The 25,572-nt window shown below is 46.4% G+C and overlaps 1 protein-coding gene across 4 annotated transcripts in view; it reads right to left on the minus strand.

The window, feature by feature from the left end:
• Positions 1–25,572, minus strand: part of LOC309394925 (transducin-like enhancer protein 1) — a 77,661-nt gene that overhangs the window by 22,774 nt on the left and 29,315 nt on the right. For 3 of the 4 annotated variants that reach the window (XM_081958642.1, XM_081958640.1, XM_081958641.1), the window contains exons 6-12: positions 24,008–24,070; positions 22,687–22,761; positions 14,368–14,560; positions 9,213–9,229; positions 5,740–5,841; positions 3,935–3,979; positions 2,429–2,587 (exon numbers count right to left, since the gene is read on the minus strand). In XM_081958642.1, coding sequence (XP_081814768.1) covers positions 2,429–2,587; positions 3,935–3,979; positions 5,740–5,841; positions 9,213–9,229; positions 14,368–14,560; positions 22,687–22,761; positions 24,008–24,070 — 654 coding nt within the window. The remainder of the gene's footprint in view (positions 1–2,428; positions 2,588–3,934; positions 3,980–5,739; positions 5,842–9,212; positions 9,230–14,367; positions 14,561–22,686; positions 22,762–24,007; positions 24,071–25,572) is intronic. The other variant, XM_081958643.1, reaches the window with a different exon arrangement.

Raw genomic sequence — 25,572 nt, forward strand, 5'->3', positions numbered from 1 at the left:
GGGGTCCCAAGAGAGCCGTTTGAGGGATGCCTCCCTCCGGCCCTGATTTTCGGGGAGGGATTCTGACAAACCCACATCCCTCCTTTCTTTGCAAGCTGCGGAAGGGCGAGGGAGCAGAAAACAGCTGTCGCCTAAAGTCCTTCTCCCGTACTACGAAATTGGGGCTTTGGGCTCATACAGGCAGTCCTCGACTTACAACAATGCGTCGAGTGGCCGTTCCAAGTTACAACGGGACTGATAAAAGTGCTGTCAGAACTTCAAAAGGTCACTAAATGCATGCCTTTAATTTTTATTAACGGGGGGGGGATTAAAATACAATACAATACAATAGCAGAGTTGGAAAGGACCTTGGAGATCTTCTAGTCCAACCCCCTGCCTAGGCAGGAAACCCTACACCGTTTCAGACAAATGCCCTCCCCAGGCTCCAGAGGCTTTATAAGAGCCTGGGGAGGGCAAAAACAGCCTCCCCCCCCCACCCGAGGCCCTCCAGAGGTTTCAAGAGCTTCCCTTCCGGGGGGGCGGGGGGACAGAGGGCAGGAGAAGCTGTTTTCACTTTTCCCAGGCTCCTATAAAGCCTCTGGAGCCTGGGGAGGGCGAAAAAAGCATGCCAAAAATGGGGGGGTCACGCTGGTCATGCGCGCAGGGGGTTGCGCATTGCATTATGGGTGTGGCATGCCTGCGCACGCCCCCCTTGCACTCCCCCCCCCCCGCTTTTGGCACGTGAGCCAAAAAAGTTTTGCCGTCACTGATCTAGATGTTTCTCCGCACTCCTAACTCTTAAAACCTGCGAATTTCAACTCCCAGAATTGAATTCTGGGAGTTGAGGTCCACCCTGTTCTGACCCAGGCTTCCTTAGAAAGCAAGAAACAAAAAGTTCTGGTCCCGACAAAACTTCTTTCATTTACACGACTGTGAATTCCTTTCATTCACGGTCCGCAAGGCTTGGCAAACAGTATTTCAAAGGGATGTTTATCCACACGCACCTTATCTCGCTTGGAGAGCTGCCAGATAACTAGCTTCCAAATGCAGGGCAAGGCAAACTTGGCACAGAGTCTCTTATAGTCACAAACAGACCTTTCCATTCTTGAAACAACCGAATGAACAAATTGTTTCCTGCAAAAGCCCCCTCCCCATTCGTTCCTCTTTTGTTTCCTGTGGGAGGGGCCAATCACCTCCAAGGTGTGGCTTTACTCCTAAGTCGACCCTGCTTTCTTAGCTGTTCTTGTCTTCTGGCAGCTCTGCGCATGCAGACACTGGGAACAGGCTCCAGCTGTTCCTCTGCCTCATTGCTGGCTAATTTCCTCTCTGCCTCTGACGCAGAGCCCTCGTCTGAGCTTTCCTCAGCCCCCCAGGACTGGCCCATGTTCCTCCCCAACCTCCTCACTGTCCGAATCCGCTGGCAGTTTTGCTGGCTGCTGGGCAGGCCACAACACACCCATTTGAAAATGGCCAAGTTTGAAAAACCCTGATCTAATGGAAGATCTAGATGTGAAAAAACTGGGAAACCGTGACTCTCTTAGACCAAGCCGAAAGTCCCAAAATGCTAGAGAATTCCTGTAAGCCTGGCAGTCAGGCGAATGGGTCATCCACAGGCACATAGAGAGAGACAGCGTCTTCACACCCTTCAAAAGGGACAGTCAGAAAACCAAAGAGGAAACCAAAAGGCCAAAACACCAGCAATCAACCCCCAGGTAAGCACAGATTCACACCTGTCAACCAACAATCAAGAAGTGAACAATACCCCGATTAAACAACGGCCAAACAAGTCAGCAAAAAACAACAGCCCTAATCGAGGAATCACCAACACCAGTCACACCAATATCACACCAATATTGATAGGGCAAGCCCCTTCTAGCACTGATGATGTTGCCTAGTTGGTTGATAAAACGCCTAAACCTTGGTGAGCCCCAAGGATCTCACAATCTTTCTCTCTTCCTTCCTCCTCCTCCCTACAAACTCCACTCCTTCCTAGCACTGATGACGTTACCTACTTGGGTCATGAAAGTTCTGCAAGAAAAAACAACCAAGGTCAGGGATCACCAAAGATTGCCCACATTCCGCCTCTTTTCCTTTCTTCCCTCCCTTCTCCACCACTCTACAAACCCCACTCCCTGATGGTGTTACCTAGTTTGGTAATGAAACGTCTTCAAGAAAAACAACCAGAGGGAACCAAGGACCCCGCACTCTCTCCAAGCTGGTGTCCTCCTCCCCCATGTGTGAATCCTGCCCTTCCAACCTTCCCAGGCAGCAAAGACTTCTGGGAATTGTAGTTGCACCAACCTCTAGGAGGCACCGGGCGTAAATGAAAATTAGTATCAAAGAAGGATGCTATTGCACGATGTGGAAGGACAGCTCTCACTGTCGGCCCATCTGCCTGGGGGATCTGCACACCTTCACCCCCAGGAACCCATCCCTCCTCGTGACGTACTGTGGTCAGCTCCTTGGCGGGACGAGTTGGGGAGGCACTGCTGGAAGATGCCATGGATGTGGGGCTGTGGTGGCCCAGCTCTTTCCGATGCAGGGTGGCTTTATCGATCCCATTTTCTCGGGAGGAGAAAGACTGAACGCTGTGGGGCGAAGAAGGATCCTGTGGTAGGGAGAAGAGAGGTTAGGTTTTAATCTTCCTCATCTCCCTGTTTTATGCCCCCGTCCCCTCATATTTCATCATTCCCCCCCCCGCCAGTGGCCTGCATCCCCCTAGGAGCAAAAATGAGCCGGGGGGTGCTGCCCCCCCCCCCCCGTGCCCCATTTTGAGCCTAGTGGGCCTCCCTGCAGCCTCCTAGTAGCAAAAATGGGCTGCTAGGGGATTCCTGGAAGGAGCGGGGCAGGAAGGGTTCCTTAAGATGTTTGGACTTCCAACTTCCAGAATTCCCCAGACACCACTGGGGTTGCTGGTCATTATTCCAAGACACTTGGAGACATTATTCCAAGACACTTCCAAGAGTGCAGAGAAGAGCAACAAAGAGGATTAGGGGACTGGAGACTAAAACCTATGAAGAACGGTTGCACGAACTGGGTATGTATAGTTCAATAGAAAGAAGGACTAGGGGAGACAGGATAGCAGTCTTCCAATATCTCAGGGGTTGCCACAAAGAAGAGGGAGTCAAGCTATTCTCCAAGGCACCTGAGGGCAGGAGAAGAAGCAATGGGTGGAAACTAATCAAGGAGAGAAGCAACTTAGAACTGAGGAGAAATTTCCTGACAGTGAGAACAATTAATCAGTGGAACAGAAGTTGCCTCCAGAAGTTGTGAATGCCCCAACACTGGATAGCCATTTGCCTGAAACGGTATAGGGTTTCCTGCCTAGGCAGGGGGTTGGACTAGAAGACCTCCAAGGTCCCTTCCAACTCTACTATTGTATTGTATTGTATTGCTACACCTCCCTTTCTTGGAATTGTAAAACTGAAGGGAACAATAAAGATCATCAAGTCCACCCTGCTTCCTACTGAAGGGCAGGGGTCTCCAACCATGGCGACTTTAAGACTTGTGGGCTTCAACTCCCAGAATTCCTCAGCCAGCTCTTCTTCCCAGGAGTTCTGGGAGTTGAAATCCACAAGTCTAAAAGTCGCCAAGGTTGGAGCCCCCCCCCCCCTGAAGGAGACAATAAAGATCATTAAGTACTCCGCCATGCTGGCTGGGGAATTCTGGGAGTTGAAGTCCACTATATCTTAAAGCAGCCAACTTTTGAGAACTGCTCCTTTAAGCCGTTCAATGTTGCTTCGATGTATAGCCCACTCTTCCAGCTCCCCCTAAATTCACTGGTGTAACCCCCTCCATGTGCCAAGAGAGACCCCATCCCCCAGCTTTCTTGCTCTTCAAAGCATTTTTAAAACTGCCCCGCCCCCCAGTATATATTGTGTAAGCCGACCTGAGTGAGTAGACAGCAATATAAATTTTCTAAAATAAAATAAAAATAAAATATAGTCACACAAACCTCATCCACCACCAAGTTGTCTTCACTTTTCTCCCCATCGCTGCCCTGAAAGAAATAAAAAGGGAGGGCAGAAAAACAGGGAAAAAAAGAGATTTATTTCAGGATGGGTGGAGGTGGGTGGGCGGGAGGGTGGGGTGGGGGGGATGCAAACTGAAGAGGGGACATTTGGCTCATTGGAGCAGGAGCCCCCGTTTAAAGGAGCAACCTACAGAAGAACAGCAAAAAAAATTGTTGACTTTATAACCACAATTAGGGACCGGAACTTCCTTGCCAGGCAATGCGGTCGTTAAGTGAGTCACGCATGATTTGATGACCCTTTTTTTTTTTTGCCATGGTTGTCCCTCGAAACACATCCGTTCGGAAGTGAATCACACGGTCGTTGAGCGAATCCCTGTAGCTAAGGGAATCACGTGGTCGTTGAGGGAATCACCATAGTTGTTAAGTGAATCATATGGTCGTTAAGCGAATATGATTTCCCCCCCACTGTCTCTGCTCGTTGGAAGATGTCTGGGAAGGTTGAAAATGGTGGTCATATGAATTGGGGACACTGCAACCATATCAGATGCATTTCGTAAATATATAAAATATTATAATAATAATAATAAATAATAATAAATAATAAATAAATATATGCTGGTGGCTGGCTGCCAAAATTTAATCCTGCAACCACGGGTATGCTTCGACAGTCGTAAGTATGAGGACTTGTCATAAGTCTCTTTTTTCCCCAGTGGTGTTGTAACTTCTGTCATTAAACGAGTTGTTTTAAGGCAAGAACTGCCTGTCCAGTATGCTACAGGTAGTCCTCAACTTACAACAGTTCATTTAGTGACCATCCGACATTACAACGGCACTGAAAAAAGTGACTTACGACCATTTGTCACACGTATGACCGTTGCAGCATCTCCAGGGTCGTGTGATCAAAATTCAGACACTTAGCAACTGACTCATACTTATGACGGTTGCAGTGTCCCGAGGTCATGTGATCCCCTTTTGCGACCTTCTGGCAAGCCAAGTCAATGGGGAAGCCAGATTCATTTAACAAACGTGTTACTAACAATCGCAGGGATTCACTCAGCAACGGTGGCAAGAAAGGTCATAAGATGGGACAAAACCCACTTAACAACTGTCTCGCTTAGCAGCAGAAATCTTGGGCTCAATTGTGGTCGTAAGTCGAGGTCTACCTGTATCTTCATCTGAGCTACAAGATTTAGAAGGGAGGAAAAATATCCAGGTTTTGGTTGCAATATTAGGCAACCGATGACACAATCCGACGCCGTCACCCACTTGCAAAACATCTGGATTGCAGAGAAGTTGTTCAGTAACATCCAAAGTCTCTGTTGTGGCCTGCCAGCTGCCTTCGGAGTCAGACCTCAGTGAGGCAGAAGAACAGCTGGAGCCTGTTCCCAGTGTGCACATGCGCAGAGTTGCCAGACGAAGGGAGCAGCTAAGGAACAAGGGTTGACTTGGGAGGAAGGCCACAGGTGGACGATGAATGGCCCCTCCCAGAGGAAATAAAAGGGGAACGACAGGGGAGTGGAGTTTGCAGGAGACAAATTAGTTTGCTTCATTGGTTCGTTGCCAAGTTTTGCAAATATCAGCCTGGCAGCTCTCCAAGCCAGAGAAGGTCTGTGACCGTACATCCTTCCTGGAAAGACTTTGCTGGATGTGAATGAGCAGAATTCGCAATCAATCAATAAAAAGGGGCTTTTGTCAGGACCAGGGATTTGCTTCATGCTCTCGGGAAGCCTCGGTCAGGACACCCTTGTTCCCAAAGCCTGCGTGCTCCAAGAAGGGAAGCCACTCACGTAATCCGTGCCGTATTCTTTTTCCGTCTTCCTTTTTTTGCTACTGTTCAAGTAATCCGAAATGGCTCGCATCCTTTCTCCGTTCGACAGCATTAAAGAGCTCTGCGGAAGAAAAACCCGAAGGGACATAAAACTTCAGCGTTCCGATAACACGCTAAGCCAGTGAGTGGTTTTTCCCCTCAAAATACAGCCGGTGTCTGACTTACGACCACAATCGTTCCCAGTATCGCTAAGCAAGGTGGCTGTTAAGTAAATCACATCCGATTTTACAACCTATTTGGCACGGTTGTTGAGTGAACCACTTTAGCTGTTAAGTGAACCCTGTGCTTGTTAAATGCACTGGCTCCCCCCCCCCCATTGACTTGGCGTGTTGGAATCTAGATGGGGGAACCTCACAATTGGGGACTATAGGACCCCAGGACAGATGTCATATAGACATGCTGATTGCCAAGTGTCTGAATTTCGATCATGTCACTGTGGGGATGCTGCAACGGTCGTAAGTGGGAGGAGTAGCCATAAGTCCCTTTTTTCAGGGCTGCTGTAACTTCAAATGGTCAGTAAACCACTAAACCTCGACTTACAAATCATGGTTGAGGACCATCAAGTATCTGAAGGTCCCTGCCTGAGCAGGGGGTTGGACTAGAAGACCTCCAAGGTCCCTTCCAACTCTGTTATTCTCTGTTCTATTCTATTCTATTCTATTCTATTCTGTTCTAGTCTATTCTATCCCTTATTCTATTCTATAATATTCTATTCTATCCCTTATTCTATTCTATCCCTTATTCTATTTTATTCTATTTTATCCCTTATTCTATTCTATCCCTTATTCTATTCTATCCCTTATTCTATTCTATCCCTTATTCTATTCTATTCTATTCTATTCCTTATTCTATTCTATCCCTTATTCTATTCTATCCCTTATTCTATTCTATTCTATCCCTTATTCTATTCTATCCCTTGTTCTATTCTATTCCTTATTCTATTCTATACTATTCTATTCTATTCTATTCTATCCCTTATTCTATTCTATTCTATTCTATTCTATAATATTCTATTCTATCCCTTATTCTATTCTATCCCTTATTCTATTATATTCTATTCCTTATTCTATTCTATCCCATATTCTATTCTATCCCTTATTCTATTCTATCCCTTATTCTATTCTATTTTATTCTATTCTGTTTTGTTCTATTCTATCCTATCCTATCCTATCCCTTTTTCTATCCCCAATTCAATCCTATCCTATCCTATCCCTTATTGTTCTATTCTATCCCCTGTTCTGTTCCTTTCTGTTCTATTCCATTCCATTCTATTGCCCTGTTTTAACTCTAGCCTAACCTGCTGTGAAAAATCTGTGGGTTATTTAGCAGAGTAACAAAGAATAAGTCTATACAGGTAGTCCTCGCCTTACGACCACAACGGAGCCCAACATTTCTGTTGTTAAGTGAGACATTTGTTAAGTGAGTTTTGTCCCATTTTACGACCTTTCTTGCCACAGCTGTTAAGTGAATCACTGCAGTGGATCACTAATAATAACACGGTTGTTAAGTAAATCTGCCTTCCCTTCGTTGACTTGGGAGGAAGGAACAAAAGCAAACTAAAGAGTGGGAAAAAAGTGGAGGAGAAAGAAAAGGAATTGATGAAGAAGGGGAGGGGAAAGGAATGGGGAGGGGAGGGGAGGAGAATGGACGGGCAAGGAAAAAGAAGGGAAGAGGAAGGGGAAAGGAAAGAAAGGAAGATAGGGAAGGGAAGAGGGAAAGGAAGAGAAGGGAAGTAAATGGAGAGGGAAGGGAAGTTTATTTATTTGTTTGTTTATTTATTATATCTACATACTGCCGATCTCACTATTAAGTGAGTCCAGGCTGCTTACAAGACAGAGAACTTTTTCCAAGCGCAGCCTTAAATCCCTTTTCAAAAACAAAAGGCCCATCATTTCACAGTTCCATCAATGAACTTGTAAAACAAAGAAGACTCTCGTCCTTTCCATATTTCATTCATGAAATGGATTTGTGTGTGTGTGTGTGTGTGTGTGCGTGTGCGGAAAAGCTGCAGAGCCAAGTTCAGTGGAGAGGAGAGTTCAGCGCCCCCAATAAAATGAAGTGCAGAATGGAGCACCTACAACAGGAGGGGCTGGGACCCCCGAAGACCCCTCCCCACTATAGCGGTAAAGCCAAGCCAGGGTTCCTCCTGTCTTAATTGCCAGGCAGGCAGGGAGAGGATAACGGCAAACGAAATAGGGTGGGGAAAAAACGTGACCAAAAATTCTGTGTGAGCGGGAGGCTGTTTCCACGCACTGTGCTGACTCTGCTGCCAGTAAGTCTTCGAGTTACGACCACAATGGACGCAAATAAGTGAGGATCATAACATGGGCAGATTGCACCACTAAGCTGATTTTACGATCTGGTTTTTTTTTGGTGTTTTTTTTTTTGCAGGGGTCATTAAGCAAGCAAGGCAGTCGTTAGGTGAATCGGTGATTTTCTATGGGCATCGTTTTGCCAAAAACCAGAAATATCAATTTTTCGGGAAAAGCGTCGTAAAACGTGATCACAACGCTTGTAAATAACCATAAAAGAGGCCAAAGCATTAATGGTCGTTTCTCCTTTTTCTGATTTTTGCCTTCTCGCTTTGCTTGGCAAGGAAAAAAAAAAGTATTGTACAGGATTGATGAACATGTCACCCCCGAGTGTACACGTTTTGGGAGGGAGCTCTGAGTGGAGAAAAGTGGTTGGGGGCTCAGCCTGCAGAATCCGGTCCAGAAAGAGCCTCAATTATTTGCATTCAGGGACAAACACCCCCACCCCCGGGGCCGGCAAATTTCAAATTGTTTTTGCAAGCGTCTTGGTCCCTTTCCTTGATTATCTCCAATTATTTGAATTAAAGGCCCAAAAACCCAAGCAAATTTCAAATTGTCAGATGTTTTTGCAAGCGTCTTGGCCCTTATTCCTTGATTATCTCCAATTATTTGAATTAAAGGCCAAAAAACCCTAAGAAAATTTCAAATTGTCAGATTTTTGTGCAAGCGTCTTGGCCCTTATTCCTTGATTGTCCCCAATTATCTGTATTCAGACCCCCCCCAAAAAAATAAGGACCAACACAAAATTTCAAATTATCCTATTTTTGTGCAAGCCTCTTGGTCCTTATTTCTTGATTGTCTCCAATTATTTGAATTAAAGGCCAAAAAATCCCAAGCAAATTTCAAATTATAGGATTTTTGTTTACAAGCTTCTTGGTTCTTATTGATTGTCTTGTGCAAGCATCACCCTACTTCCATCTTTATCAGAGCCTTGTGATATATATATATATATATATTTATTTTCATTCATTCATATTCCATTGGAGATAAAGAGCCTTTTCCTATTCTCTTTGGCTCAGAGCCTTCCTTTCCCGCTGGCGGTTCGAAGGAAGGAGAAACAATTGGGAGGGGAGGGGTGCAGAGAAAGAAAGGATGGGAGGGGGGAAGCAAAGAGACTTACGGGTCCGGGGTCTCTCTCTGTCGCCATGGCAACACGGAACGGCAACAAGGCAAGAAGAGATGGGTTTTAGTATCAAAACACGAAGAAAAAGCCACCCATCCCGCCTGCAACTGTGCATAAAAACACTCCCGCAAACGGTGAAAACGGAATTGTTACATGGTTGCAAGTCTCCGCCTCTTTAATTAGGGTTTCAAGGGGGGGGGTTTCAAGGACATTTGGGAAGGAGGAGCCCCCCCCCCCAATTGATGCATTTTTTTGCTCATTCCTTGTCAAAGTTGCACCCCTAAAATGATCTCTATGGGAAGGATGGCATTTGCCTCGGGCCAGCGATAAAGTGGGACCTGGTGATTAGCGACAAAAAGGACTCCAAATTCTCTTCTCCTCGACGGCTGAAACGGGTAAACCTTTGCAGCCGATAATCTAAGAAATACGGGTAGTCCTCGACTTACGACCAGGAAAATGTGTCGCTTATACGGAGCAGCCGCGACGCAAAGCATCATGGGGCTGCATCTGATTTTATGAGGTTTTGCCGGTGCTCAGCAAAGTTACGATCTCTTTTTCTTTGCTGTTAAGTCTGGTTATGGGAATCACTGCGGTCATTAAGTGAGTCATCACACCATAAAGATTTGCAGCCTTCCCTGTCAGCTTTCCCATTGGCTTTGCTTGCCGGAAGTAGGCCGGGATGGTCACGAATGGCAATCATGTGACCCCCCCAGGATGCTGCAACCGTCATATGTACAAGGAGTGGTCATACGTCACTTTTGTCGGCGCCGTTTTACCTTCAAAAGGTCTCTAAATGAATGGTCGTAAGTCGAGGACTACCTATAAATCGTCCATTAATAAACTATCTAAATTTTCTCCTATAACTATTGTATTTTACCTTACTCTTATTTTAAATGGTTTGTATAAGATTTGATTGGTGATATGTGTTTGAACCTTGCGCTTTGATGTGGCCTATAGGCTAATCAATAAAGCTATCATATATCAACTCCTAAAACTAAAGGTAAAGGTTCCCCTCGCACATATGTGCTAGTCGTTCCTGACTCTAGGGCCGTGATGGTGAACCTATGGCACGCGTGCCACTTGTGCTGCCCTGTCAACTAGCCAGCGCGCATGCGCGCGCTGGCCAGCTGACTTCACCTTTTTAAAAGCTATTTTTCGCCTTCCCCAGGCTCCAGAGGCTTTATTAGGAGCCTGGGGAGGGCGAAAAGAGCCTCCCCCGCCCCCCCGGAGGCTTCAGGGACCGTCCCTGAAGCCTTCGGAACGCTTAAAACCACCCTTGCTCGGAGGGTCGTTTTAAGCGCTCCGAAGGCTTCAGGGACCGTCCGAGGCTTCCCTGATGCCTTCGGAGCGCTTAAAACGACCCTCCGAGCAACCCGGAAGTCACTTCCGGTTTGGTCGGAGGGTGGTTTTAAGCGCTCCGAAGGCTTCAGGGACCGTCCGAGGCTTCCCTGATGCCTTCGGAGCGCTTAAAACGACCCTCCGAGCAACCCGGAAGTCACTTCCGGTTTGCTCGGAGGGTGGTTTTAAGCACTCTGAAGGCTTCAGGGAAGTCTCTGGACAGTCCCTGAAGCCTCTGGAGGGCCTCCGGGGGGTCGGGGGAGGCTCTTTTCGCCCTCCCCAGGCTCCTATAAAGCCCCTGGAGCATGGGGAGGGCAAAAAAAAACATGTAAAAATGGGGGGGTCGCGAGTTTTGCGCGCATGCGCACTGGGGGGGTCGCACGTTGCATTATGGGTGCGGCACGCCTGCCCTCGACCCCCCTGCACTCCCCCCACTTGTGGCACGCGAGCCAAAAAAGGTTCGCCATCACTGCTCTAGGGGGTGCGATGCTCCTCTCCATCTCAAAGCCAAAGAGCCAGCGCTGTCCAAAGACGTCTCCGTGGTCATGTGACCGGCATGACTCAATGCCGAAGGAGCACGGAACGCTGTTACCTTCCCACCAAAGGTGGTTCCTATTTTTCTACTTGCATTTTTACGTGCTTTTGAACTGCTAGGTTGGCAGAAGCTGGGACAAGAAACAGGAACTCACTCGATTACGCGGTGCTAGGGATTCGAACCGTCGAATTGCCGACCTTTCTGATCGACAACCTCAGTGTCTTAGCCACTGAGCCACCGCGTCCCGGTGATAAAACTACCTAGCATGAACTAATCAGAGGGGTCTAACGTTGGCAACTTTAAAACTTAGGGACTTCAATTCCCAGAATTCCGCAACCAGCTGTACTAGGGAAATTCCTCATGCTGGCTAGGGAATTCTGGGAGCTGAAGTCTACCAGTCTTAAAGTCGGACACCCTTGAGCTAAATACACTGAATGAAATAAATAAATAAGGTAGTAACCGCAAACTCAAACAGGTATCGGCTAACTGCTCCACATTTACACTTCTTTTACTTTTAGGAACAGTTGACATTTTTTTCCTCATTTCTAACTTTTGGTTGGGAGCCTCAAAATTCTCACCTTATAAAGCTCATTTCACAGGGAATAGCAAGCGTAATGCACAGCAGCAAACAGATTTTGTAAGATCGAGGCATTCTTTCAAACCGACTCAAAACACCAGTACTGCATTTTCTCAAACCTGGCAACTTTAAAGTCTCCAGAATTCCCAAACCAGCATGCTTCCCTTCCTCTTCCCCCCCACCCAAATATCAGACAATGTTTTAAACTAGACATTCAGTGTTTCTGCATATCTATGAGGAAGCACAATGAAAGCAGACGAGCTTTACAGCAATGTTTCTCAAACAGGACAGCTCTTCAGACATTTTTAAGAATTCTGGGACCTGAAATCTATTAATATTGGCTAGGGCAGTGGTCGGCAAGCCGCGGCTCGCGAGCCACATGCGGCTCTTTACACCCTTTAATGCGGCTCTTCTGTGTGCCGGGCGCCCGCTCCCCTCCCTCCTCTCGGGCTTCGGAGGGAAGCTTCTGCAAAAGCCCGGGCGAGTGACAAGAAGTTCCCGCCATTACGAAGTCTCCGAGGCTGTAATTTTCTGAGCTGTGCGCGCGCGCCTGTTTTCCACGGCGTGGAGCAGCGGCGAGCGATGATTCCGGAGGCCATCAGTGGGGGGGCAGGGTCCCCCCTCGCGTTCCTCATCTTCCCGGATGGCCCCCGGAATCATCGCTCGCCGCGCAGAACCTAGCCGCTGCTCTACGGCGTGGAAAACAGGAGCGCGCGCACAGCTCAGAAAATTACAGCCTCGGAGACTTCGTAACGGCGGGAACTTGTTGTCACTCGCCCGGGCTTTTGCAGAAGCTTCCCTCCGAAGCGTTCCGAGGGAGGAAGGGCCAGTTGGGAAAGGGGCTTTGCTCCTGCTCCGGGTTGTAAGCTTCCCTCCGAAGTCTTGGGATGTTCTGAGGAGCCCCCCAAGGCAAAACGCCACTGCCAGGTAGTTAAAAGTACCTCTCTGATTCTGTCAGACTCTGTCAGTCTCTCTCTGATTCCCTCACTCCCTCTCTCTGTTCCTCTCTCTGTCTGTCTGTCTGTCTGACTCACACACACACACACACACACACACTGTGGTCACCTTGTTGAGTGTTCCAATCACATTTGAAACACTCAACAACTGGCCTGCATTTATGGTATTTTGCAGCATTCTGCAGTCATAGGACCAATGCTGCAAAATACCATAAATGCAGGCCAGTTGTTGAGTGTTTCAAATGTGATTGGAACACTCAACAAGGTGACCACAGTGTATGTGTGTGTGTGAGTGAGACAGACAGACAGAGAGAGGAACAGAGAGAGGGAGGGAGGGAGGGAATCAGAGAGAGACTGACAGACACACACACACACACACACACACACAGAGAGAGACAGAGAGGGGGAGGGAGGGAGAGAAAGATAGACAGACAGACAGAGAGACACACACAGAGTGAGTGATTAAGTGAATGAGTGAGAGACAGACACACCCACATACACAGAGTGACAGAGAGAGAGGAAGGGAGGGGAGAGAGACAGAGGGAGAGACAGAGACAGACACACACACACAGAGAGTGAGTGAGAGACAGACAGACAGACACACACACAGAGTGACAGAGATGGGGGAAGGAGGAGAGAGAGACAGAGATACAGAGAGAGAGAGAGACAGATAGACACCCAGAGAAAATGACAGAGGGAGACAGAGAGGGAGGGAGGGAGAGAGAGAGACAAAGAACCAGAGAGAGAGAGAGAAAGAAAAAGAAAAAAAGAAAGAAAGTGGGACAGAGAGATGAAATTAAAAACAACAACATACAAACCTGACTTACTCAAACTATCCAAGGAAATGCAAGGCCAATGTTCACATTAGTGGTTGTGACTTTGTCAGTCATTGTCAGGATGTAATTTTCTCTACATTGTAAGGCAAATTTTACGGAATTTAACGTTATCGATAAATAATATCGTTCTAAAGTTTTTGTTTTATTAGTTGTGTTATTTGTATCCTCCCGACCTATGTGGATACTTGCATGCAGAATATTCTCAATAAAAACTTATTGAAACTAAAAACAGTGTACCATCCTATGTATTTTCGGTTTTAAAAATGTGGCTCTCAAAATAAATTTCAATCGTGGTTTTGGCGAGATTTGGCTCAGTTGAAAAAAAAGGTTGCCCACCACTGGGCTAGGGAATGCTGGGATTTGAAGTCCACAAACAGTGGCTGGGGAATTCTGGGTGTTGACGTCCACAAATGATCCTGGGGAATTCTTGGAGTTGAAGTCCACAAATGTTTGTTGCAGAATTCTGAGAGTTGAAGTCCACAAATGGTGTCTAGGGAATTCTGGGAGTTGGAAGTCCACAAATGGTGTCTAGGGAATTCTGGGAGTTGGAAGTCCACAAATGTTGGCTAGGGAATTCTGGGAGTTGAAGTCCACAAATGGTGTCTGGGGAATTCTGGGAATTGAAGTCTGCATACCTTAAAGTTGCCAAGCCTGTCCTACTAGCTCAGTGTTTCTCAACCTTGGTGACTTTAAGTCTTGTGGACTTCAACTCTCAGAATTCCCCAGCCAGCTGTGCTGGCTGGGGGATTCTGAAAGTTGAAGTCCACAGGACTTAAAGTCGCCAAGGTTGAGAAACACTGTACTAGCTAGACCCAGCCTTCCCCTCCACCCAAGTTAGGCAAATTTGATCAATCAGGAAAACCCTTCATAGCTCTCTCTCAAAGAACGAACATTATCTGGAGAAACCTACCTCGGTCGGCATCCAGAAGCCCTCGATCATCCTTGGCAACCAGGTGGGCCTGCGCCCCCAATGCTCCAGACAGCGCCAGCAGCCCAGAAGCGCTACCAAGGGTCGCCAGGCTGGCAGACTGGACGCTGGACGGGTGAGGGGTCAACGGGATGGGGGGTGCGTGATGGGAGAGGTGTTGAGCTTGGAGCTGGTGCTGGGGAGACAGAAAGCAATTGGAGAGCCTTAGAGGTCGTGCAACTGGGTGGTTTTTTTTTATGGTTCACAAAAAGCGCTGTTGTTTCTACGTTTGCATTTTAACATTTTGAAGTTTGCCTTGAGTATTTATTTGGTTTCTTAAATCCTGCCTTTAATACTTTGTAAGTAACTCAAGGCAGCTAGCATTTTTAATCATCCTACCTCCTAATTTCCCAACAACCGTCACGCTGTGAGGTGGGTTGGACTGAGAGTGAGGGACTAGAACTCACAGTCTCCTAGCGATTGGCTCAGAGTCACCCAACTGGCTTTTGGGCTTAAGATAGGACTAGAATTCACCGTCTCCTGGTGATTGGCCCAGAGTCACCCAACTGGCTTTTGAGCTTAAGGTAGGACTAGAATTCACTGTCTCCTAGTGATTGGCCCAGAGTCACCCAACTGGCTTTTGAGCTAAAGGTAGGACTAGAATTCACCGTCTCCTGGTGATTGGCCCAGAGTCACCCAACTGGCTTTTGTGCTTAAGATAGGACTAGAATTCACCGTCTCCTGGTGATTGGCCCAGAGTCACCCAGCTGGCTTTTGGGCTTAAGATAGGACTAGAATTCACCGTCCCAGGGATATTAATAATTGTTGAATCCCACCTCATTCTATTGTGCAGAATACACACAATGCAAATAGGAGGGGGGAAAAACCTCATGGCACACGAAAAACAATCCCCTGGCACAACTGCGTATGTAGCACGCCAGTTGGAAAACACTGCTATAAAACAATGCAGCCATGTTTGCATTGAGACACAGCAAGGGCTGGTTTTAATGCATCCCCTTTTATGGTTTATGCCGTTATTGCTACATTAATTTTTATTAATTAGATATTAGCTGCGAGGAGCCTTGGCAGCTGAATGGAAAGCAGAGATGGGCAGCTAGGAAGATAAGGGACAGCTGTCAGCCAACCCTTCAAAGGCAGATTATCTGAGCAAGGCAGCGTCCCCAGAGATTTCCACAGGGGGTGTGGTTAAAAAATATATATATATACAACCAACCCTTCAAAGTTACAACAGATCCCTGCCAAAAATTACAGGCTGTCCTCAACCTCAACCACCACAATTCAGCCCCCAAAATGTGTGTTTGTTGAGTAAGAAATTTGTTCAATTTCAATTCAATTTCAATTTATTTGTGCTTCTAGACCGCCCCCTCTCCCAGAAGGGACTCGGGGCGGTGTACAGTCCATAGAGAATATCACAAAAATACAATAAAAAATTAAATATGTACAGTTTGGAGGAGGTTAAAATGCAATTAAAAGAACTGTACAAAGCTGAATAAATATAATTTTTTAAAATCCCTAAAACAGACACAACAGATTAAAAAAAAAAAACCCTAAAATAACCAGATAATAATACATTTGCCAGGAGGGACAGTTGTAATTATGCCAGGCCTGCTAATCGGAACAGGTGAGTCTTCAATTTTTGCCGGAAGGAGCGGAGGTCAGAAGTGGTTCTAATGTCGGGGGGGAGGTCATTCCAGAGGGTTGGGCCCATCACAGAGAAGGCCCTACTCCTTGGTGTCGCCCGTTGGCATTGCCTAGTGGACGGCACCAGGAGAAGTCCCTTCCTGTGTGAGCGAATTGGCCGCAGGGATGTATGTGGGAGGATGCGATCCCGCAAGTAACTAGGTCCCGTGCCATGGAGCGCTTTAAAGATGGTAATCAACACCTTGAAACGCACCCGAAAAACCACAGGTAGCCAGTGCAGCTCGTGCAGGAGAGGTGTTACGTGGGAGTACCTCGTACTCCCCATCACAGCCCGCGCGGCTGCGTTCTGAACCAACTGCAGTCTCCGGGCGCGTCCCAAGGGCAGCCCCATGTAGAAATTTGTTAAGGGAGTTTGCGCCGTTTCAACACCTGTCTTCGGCACCTTTGTTAAATCGGGGTAGTGCTTAAACACGGTCGTTAAGTGAATCTGACTTCCCCCTTGGCTTTCCTTTGTAGGTGGTCACATGACTCCAAGGACATTGCGACCCTCATACAAATACAATAGCAGAGTTGGAAGGGACCTTGGAGGTCTTCTAGTCTAATCTGCTCCTTAGGCAGGAAACCCTACACCACGTCAGACAAGAGGTTATCCAACATCTTCTTAAAAACATCCAGTATTGGAGCATTCACAACTTCTGGAGGCAAGCTGTTCCACTGATTAATTGTTCTCACTGCCAGGAAATTTGTAACTTGACAGCTTTAAGACTTGCGTGCTTCAAAGGCCAGAGTTTCTGAGCCAACATTTTGGTTGCTAAGCAAGAGCGTTATTAAGGGAGTTTCACCACATTTTTACAAGTTGGCCACGCCCACCCAGTCACATGACTGCCAAGCCACTCCCATTCAGTAACATGGCTGGCAAGCCACTCCCACCCAGTCACATGGCCAGCAAGTCACTCCCACAAAGCAGGCCACACCTACAGAAGAGGTTCCAAAAAATTTTTGAAACCCACCACTGATTCAAAGTGACCATGAAGTTATTATTCTATTCTATTCTTCTATTCTATGTAAATCACCTGACCATGGAGATCCTGCAACGGTCACTAAACAAACTGTTGTAAGTCGAGGACTACCCATACTTAGCCCAAGGTTCCAAAGCTTCAATGAATCCAACCCCCCTTGCCTTCCATGGTCACGGGATCGCATTTTAGACCCTGGGCAATCAATCCACATTTACAGTTTTAGGCAAAAATGCCCCATAACAAGTAACGGGTTCACCATGGATCCAGTTAATGATCATGGTGATTCACTTAATGACCTTTGCAAACAAATGTCGAAAAATTGGGTGGGTCATTTGCTTTACGACTGTCATGACTAATAATGGGCAAGCTCCATAATACCGCTGAGTCCTCGGCTTACAACCACAATTGAGCCCAACATTTCCATTGCTAAGCAAGACAGTCCTGGGATTTTTGCCCCATTTTATGACCTTTCCTTGCCACTGTTGTTAAGCGAATCCCTGCAGTGATTAAGGCAGTAACTGAATGGTGGAGGATGGAAGGATTTAGATTTCTTGTACTCATCTGATCATTAACATTCTCGAGAGTCGTTGAGGCCACTTGGAGCTTTATCTGTGCCCTTGGGAGTCACCTGCATAGAATAAATGTCCAAGTGGCCTCAAATACTCTCAGAAAGAATGCTAACGATCACAGGACTGCAAGGAATATAAATCCTTCCATTCCCCGCCATTCAGTCAGAACGGAAGAAGCCTTTTGGATGAGAAGCGAAACGTCTTCAAGAAAAAACAAAGGGTCTTAACTTTCTTTTGACCCTTGAAATAAGCGCTTGGCCTTATTTTCGGGGAGGTCTTATCGTTTTTGAGGTGCAGGAGACGGCGAGCCTGGTCACCTCAAGGCTGCTGCTGTGTTGCAATATTTTTGGGGAGGGCTTATTTTAGCCGATTCAGACAGTGAGGAGGCTGGGGAGGAACATGGGCCAGTCCTGGAGTCCGGGGAAGGCTCTGATGAGGGCTCTGCATCGGAGGCAGAGAGGGGGCCAGGGCCGTATGCCAGTTATCAGCTGCCTTCGGACTCAGACATCAGTGGGGCAGAAAAACAGCTGGAGCCTGTTCCCAGTGTGCGCATGTGCAGAGTTGCCAGACAGCTAAGGAACAAGGGCTGACTCAGGAGTAAAGGCACGGGTGAATGGCCCTTCCCATAGGGAATAAATGGGAGCGAAAGGGGAGTGGAGTTTGCAGGAGGCAATTAGTTCAATTCCTTAGGGTGAAGATCTGTTCCTGACTTTTTGCCAAGTATTGTCTGCTACCGAGTGGCGTTTGGAAGATATCAACCTGGCCGCTCTCCAAGCCTGATGAAGCTCTGTAGTTGTGAAATCTCTTGAAAGACTCCTGGCTGGGACTTTGCTGGAGAGGAATTCCCTTTAAACTAAATAAAAGGGGTTTTATCAGGACGAGGAGTTGTCTTTGTGCTTTTGGGAAGCCTAGGTCAGAACAGTCCTCTTCCTCCTCTGCACAAACCCCATTCTTTTCTAGTCCTGATAATGTTACCTCGTTGGGTCATGAAACGCCTCCAAGAAAACAACCAAGCTCAGAGACCACCAAGGATGCCACAAATCAAAATATCTTTGATTGAATTAATACCTAGCAGTTAGGCAGCTGCATCTCTTTCTCCCTTTATGAATCCCATCTGGGGCTTATGGGTCACACTTACACATGCTCACCCTAAATTTTGCAGTTACCTTCCTGCAAAGGGAGTGTTACCCCCCCCCCCAAACCTGTCCTGTGCATTCCCCATAAAAGATGCAAAGACACGAATGAAGGCCAAGACAATTTGGACAACAGAAACAACAACAACAAAAAAAATACAATTCCCGAGAACGCAGCAAAATCCATCAAAGTTTGCAGGAGACGAGAGCCTGCGAGGAGGCTCAGCTCGGTAAATAATGAATGATCTCAAAAAGAACCTTGCAAAAAAAAAAAGGAAGGGGGGGGAGAAAGAGGAAGGCTCAGCCCGAATTTGCAGCAAATCGGGCAAGGAAGTGGAGGGGGGGGAGGGGAGAGCCAGGAAGAAGCAAGACATCCATTAGGATCCAATTTAGACCGCCGAGCCTCCTCTCGCCCTCGATTACGGCCCTCAAATCAAATATTAAAGAAAAGAAGCAATCGAATCGCCACAAAGGCTTCGGTGCAGTTGAGATGGAGCCAGCTACGTTGGCAATTTCCAAGGGCATAGAAACCTTCCTTTCTCTTCTTCTTCTCCTACTCCGGAACAACGGGCAGGCAGGCAGGCAGGGCGTTCAAAAATACAAGGCATTTTTAAGATTCCCCCCCCCAAAAAAGGGGGGGATTTTAAAGCACCCGGAAATCGCCAAGGTAGCTGATCCGAGGGACATTCCTCGCACCCCGCAAGCGTTTTGCACAAGCGAACGAGGCGAAGAAATACGGAAGGTCCTCGGCTTGCGACCACAATTGGGGTCAGAATTTAGTATGTAGTGTATATTTTGGAAGTGGTGACCCTCTGAGAGCTGTATATGCCACAAAATTTCATTTCAATGCATGTTGATTAGTGTACATTCAAAGTGACAATAAAATTATTCTATCCTATTCTACTATTCCATTCTTATTCCTTTCTGTTCTGTTCTATTCTTATTCCATTCTATATTTTATTCTATCCTTATTCCTCATTCCTCATTCCTTATCCTATCCCATCTTATCCTTATTCCTTAGACTATCCTATCCTTATTCTATCCTATCCTTAGTCCTCATTCTATCCTATCCTTATTCTATCCTATCCTTATTCCTTATCCTACCCTATCCTTATTCCTTATTCTATCCTATACTTATTCCTCATTCCTTATCCTATCCTATCCTATCCTTATTCCTTAGACTACCCTATCCTTATTCTATCCTATCCTTAGTCCTCATTCTATCCTATCCTTATTCCTCATTCCTTATCCTATCCTATCCTTATTCTATCCTATCCTAATTCCTTATTCTATCCTATCCTTAGTCCTCATTCCTTATCCTATCCTATCCTTATTCTATCCTATCCTTAGTCCTCATTCCTTATCCTATCCTATCCTATCCTTATTCCTTAGACTACCCTATCCTTATTCTATCCTATCCTTAGTCCTCATTCTATCCTATCCTTATTCCTCATTCCTTATCCTATCCTATCCTTATTCTATCCTATCCTAATTCCTTATTCTATCCTATCCTTATTCCTCATTCCTTATCCTATCCTATCCTATCCTTATTCTATCCTATCCTTAGTCCTCATTCCTTATCCTATCCTAATTCTATCCTATCCTAATTCCTTATTCTATCCTATCCTTATTCCTTATTCTATTCTATCCTTATTCCTCATTCCTTATCCTATCCTAATTCCTTAGCCTATCCTATCCTTATTCTATCCTATCCTTAGTCCTCATCCTATCCTATCCTTATTCCTTATTCTATCCTAATCTTATTCCATATTCTATCCTATCCTTAGTCCTCATTCTATCCTATCCTATCCTTATTCCTTATCCTATCCTATCCTAATTCCTTATCCTATCCTTATTCTTTATTCTATCCTATCCTTATCCTATCCTAATTCCTTATTCTATCCTATCCTATCCTATTCTTATTCCATATTCTATCCTATCCTTATTCCTTATCCTATCCTATCCTATCCTATTCTTATTCCATATTCTATCCTATCCTAATTCCTTATTCTATCCTATCCCATCCTATCCTATTCTTATTCCATATTCTATCCTATCCTTATTCCTTATCCTATCCTATCCTATCCTATCCTATTCTTATTCCATATTCTATCCTATCCTTATTCCTTATCCTATCCTATCCTATCCTATTCTTATTCCATATTCTATCCTATCCTTATTCCTTATCCTATCCTATCCTATCCTATCCACCGCGGAGCCCAAAATGTAATGTTGCTAAGTGAGAAATTGAGTAAGTGAGTTTTGCTCGTGTTTATGGCTGACTGTGGAATTGGAATCAACCGGGTGCAGGAACTAATTGTTGCGGCCCCTTAGCAGGCAGCAGAGCTGGCATCAGATTCAGACACTGAGGAGGCTGGGGAGGAAGATGGACCAGTCCTGGAGTCTGGGGAAGGCTCTGAGGAGGGCTCTGTGTTGGAGGCAGAGAGGGGGCCAGGGCCGTCTGACAGTTATCAGCTGCCTTCGGAGTCAGACATCAGTGGGGCAGAAGAACAGCTGGAGCCTGTTCCCAGTGGGCGAATGCGCAGAGTTGCCAGACGAAGGGAACAGCTAAAGAACAGGGGTTGACTTGGGAGTAAAGCCACAGGTGGACGATGAATGGCCCCTCCCATAGGGAATAAAAGAGGGGCAAAAGGGGAGTGGAGTTTGCAGGAGACAATTAGTTCCCTTAATTGGTCCGTGACTCTCCAAGACTCCTTGCCAAGTTTTGAAGATATCATCCTGGCAGCTCTCCAAACTAGATAAGGTCTGTGACTGTAAATTAAATAAAAGAGGCTTATCGGGACGAGGACTTGGCTTCGTGCAGCTGGGAAGCCTAGATCAGAACACCAACGCTGTCCATGGACCTGTTGCGCTGCTCGCTTAGGTGGGCCAGGCTTACTGTTTGGAGGCTGAACAAGGCCTTCAACTGAGCGAGGAAGCACTGTGGGGCCAGGCCCTTCCCACCCGCATCCAGCCCGCCGGAGTTTGCTGCGCTGGGGCAGGAATGAGTGCCTGTCCTGCGGAGCTCACTGCTGCTGGGGCAGGGAGGACTACAATGAGGAGAACGGTGAGGTTGTGGGCTGGCTGGCCAGGCAGGAAGCAGGTCAGGTGGGGCTGGCTGGCTGGTTGGGGAGGCAGCAATCATGGCTGCTTAGGTCAGGGTTCGGCAAACCTAAACTCTCAAAGAGCCATTTGGATCTGTTTCCCGCAGAAAAGAAAACACCGGAAGCCCCAAAGGTCCTAACCGGAAGCCCCCCGTTCAATTCTGGAGCTGACCGGAAGTTCAGTTCCCCCACCATAGAGTCTCCTCCTAGCGCGGCGTCCTTTTTCCTCTACCTGTCCTAACCGAAAGCCCTATCAATGGTGGAGACGACTGGAAAACCCTCCCCTTGCCATAGAGTCTCCTCCTGGCGCACTCTGCTTCTCTCCCCCCCTCCCCACCGTAAGCTCCTCTCAAAATTGTGGCGCCGACCGGTGACGGAGCTGCAGCAGAGGGAGGAAAGAGCCACATGCGGCTGCAGAGCCGCAGTTTGCTGACCCCCTGATCTAGTCCAGGGGTGTCCAAACTTGGCAACTTTAAGACTTGTGGACTTCAACTCCCAGAATTCCCCAGCCAGCAGAGCTTAAAGTTAAAGTCTTAAAGTTGCCAAGTTTGGACACCCCTGATCTAGTCCACTTTTGTGCTTCCCAGAAAACAATTCAGTCACGCTTGAGAAGTGTCCGTCTGTCTCCTCAAAACCACCAGTGGTGGTGAACTCCCAACACCTAGAAGCAAAGTTGTGTCATCTAGTACAACTCCCAGCGATGAGACGTTTCTCCTTAAACGCAGAGAAGCGTGACAGATGCCAAATGGGCCCGATTCACCAGAAACCATCATAGTCCTTCTGGGCATCAAGAAAACCACAACAAGCGGCAAAAAAGAGAGAGAGTCCTACATACCCCGATTGCCACATTCAGTTCTGCCACCGTCACCTGCTTGGCCCGCTCCACCGCCTGGACTACTTGTTGTTGGTGCTACCGAAAAACAAAAGGGGCGAGAAACATGATTATCATTTACAAAACTTTGGATACTCTGGGTCTATTTTAAATCATCGTAGCGGTGGATTTATCTTCCTCCTTACGTCCAAGATGCCCAGAATCACTTAGAGACTGGCTTTTGTCCCTAAGGGAGGACTAGAATTCACAATCTCCTGGTGATTGGCCAAAGTCACCCAGCTGGCTTTTGCCCCTAAGGCAGGACTAGAACTCCCAGTCTCCTGGTGATTGGCCAAAGTCACCCAGCTGGCTTTTGCCCCTAAGGCAGGACTAGAACTCCCAGTCTCCTGGTGATTGGCTTAAAGGCACCCCACCGGCATTCATCCCGCAAGGCAGGACTAGAATTCACAGTCTCTTGGTGACTGGCCCAAAGTCCTCCAGCCAGCTTTCATGGCTAAAGCAGGATTGGAACTCATGATTTCTCACTTCGTAGCCTGGTGCTTTAACTACTGGACCGAACTAAGAACCTGCATGCTGAATTTGGACCAGGTTGGATCTGGGACAAAACCCAGCAATAAAGTAATTGTTTCAAGAACGTATTTGACAATAAACTTGAAATTAAACAAGTCCAAAGTCACCCAGATGACTTTTGTGCCTAAGGCAGGACTAGAACTCCCAGTCTCCTCACGATTGGTCCAAAGTCACCCAGAGAGGTTTCATACCTAAGGTGGGACTGGAATTCGTAGTCTTCTGGTGATTGGCTCAAAGTCACCCAGACAGATTTCATCCCTCAGGTGAGACTAGAACTCCCAGTCTCCTCACGATTGGTCCAAAGTCACCCAGAGAGGTTTCATACCTAAGGCGGGACTGGAATTCATAGTCTTCTGGTGATTGGCCCAAAGTCACCCAGACAGATTTCATCCCTCAGGTGAGACTAGAACTCCCAGTCTCCTGGTGATTGGCTCAAAGTCGCCCAGCTGCCTTTTGTGCTTTAGGTGGGACTAGAACTCACTATCTCCTTGTGATTGGTCCAAAGTCACCCAGCTGGCTTTCATGTCTAAAGCGGGACTAGAATTCACTGTCTCCTGGTGACTGATCCAAAGTCACCCAGCTGGCTTCCATTGCTAAGATGGGACTAGAACTCACCACTTGCCTTTTTCTAGCTTTGGTGCCTTCATCACTGGACCAAACTGGTTCCCAGATTTGTTTGTTTTTTAAGCTGAAAAATCTTACATCCTATCTGCAAGTAGGATGGGAGAAAGGAATAACCTATCATGACACTCACCTCCTGAGACAAGAAGGGGATGAGCTGAGCACAGATGACATTCAGCCGCTTGGCAATCTCCGTCTGCAAGGGGGAAAGAGGAGGGGGGGAGAGGGCAGGAGAAAGGGAAAAGGCCATCACAGTCTATCCCCCTGAATTCCCACAAAATGGAATAGAAATGGAATAGAAAGAATAGAATAGGAATGGAGTGGAGTGGAGTGGAAAGGAATAGAATAGAGAATAAAGAATAGAATAGACTGGAATAGGGAATAAAGAATAGACAAGAATAAGAAATAAAAAATAGAATAGAATAGGGAATAAAGAATAGAATAGGAAATATAGAAGAGAAGAGAAGAGAATAGGGAATAAAGAATAGAATAGAATAGGGAATAAAGAATAGACTAGAATAAGAAATAAAAAATAGAATAGAATAGGGAATAAAGAATAGACTAGAAGAGAAATATAGAAGAGAAGAGAAGAGAATAGGGAATAAAGAACGTAATAGAATAGGGAATAAAGAATAGACTAGAATAGGAAATAAAAAATAGACTAGAATAGGGAATAAAGAATAGAATAGAATAGGGAATAAAGAATAGACTAGAATAGGAAATAGAAAATAGACTAGAATAGGGAATAAAGAATAAAATAGAATAGTATAGGGAATAAAGAATAGACTAGAATAGGGAATAAAGAATAGAATAGGAAATAAAAATAGACTAGAATAGGGAATAAAGAATAGAATAGGAAATATAGAATAGAATAGAAAATAAAAAATAGAATAGAATAGAAAATAAAGAATAGAATAGAACAGACCAACAGAGTTGGAAGGGACCTTGTAGGTCATCTAGTCCAACCCCCTGCCCAAGCAGGAGATCCTACACCATTTCTGACAGATGGCAGTCCAGTCTCTTCTTGAAAGCTTCCAGGGATGAAGCTCCCACAACTTCCAAAGGCAACTTCTGTTCCATGGTTTGATTGTTCTCACTGTCAGAAAATTTCTCCTTAGATTCCAGTGCTTATCTGCTTTTCATGCAAAACTTTCTGCTTTTAATCTTTAACATGGTCCATGGACTATTTTGTTTTCCTCAAAGTTTGATCGCGCCATCTGAAAATCCAGCAGGGAGTAACGCAGGCCCTGTTGAACTGACAACCCGTCCTTTGCATTTTTCTGCTTTTGAAATCAGGCTAAGCCTCGTCCTCATTCACCACAATGCTTTCGCCCGCTCGCCAGCCTGACAAAGCAGCATTCCCACTGCCTTTCTCCGGGATCTTGGGTTCAACTTCCCAGTACTCCTCAAATTACGACCGTCACGGAGCCCGCTCATGAAGGTCATTAAGTCATGACGGCTATAAAATAACCACAGTGGTCAGAGTCCGTTGACGGTCATAATTGGAGGACAGGTTTTATGATCTCGGCTGTTATTTTTCCTGCGGTTTCACGAGTCTTGGCTAGCCACCAAACGCAGATTTTGAGCCAAGGGTTACAAGCCCCGTGTAGAGAGCAGTTTGATTCCTTCCAATGAAATCAATTGAATTTATTTGAAATTAAATTAGTTTGAAATAAACAACGCCAGCACTGGTCAGCT

This window comes from Natrix helvetica (assembly GCF_964273705.1).
Source record: "Natrix helvetica genome assembly, chromosome: 1".
NCBI lineage: Eukaryota > Metazoa > Chordata > Lepidosauria > Squamata > Natricidae > Natrix > Natrix helvetica.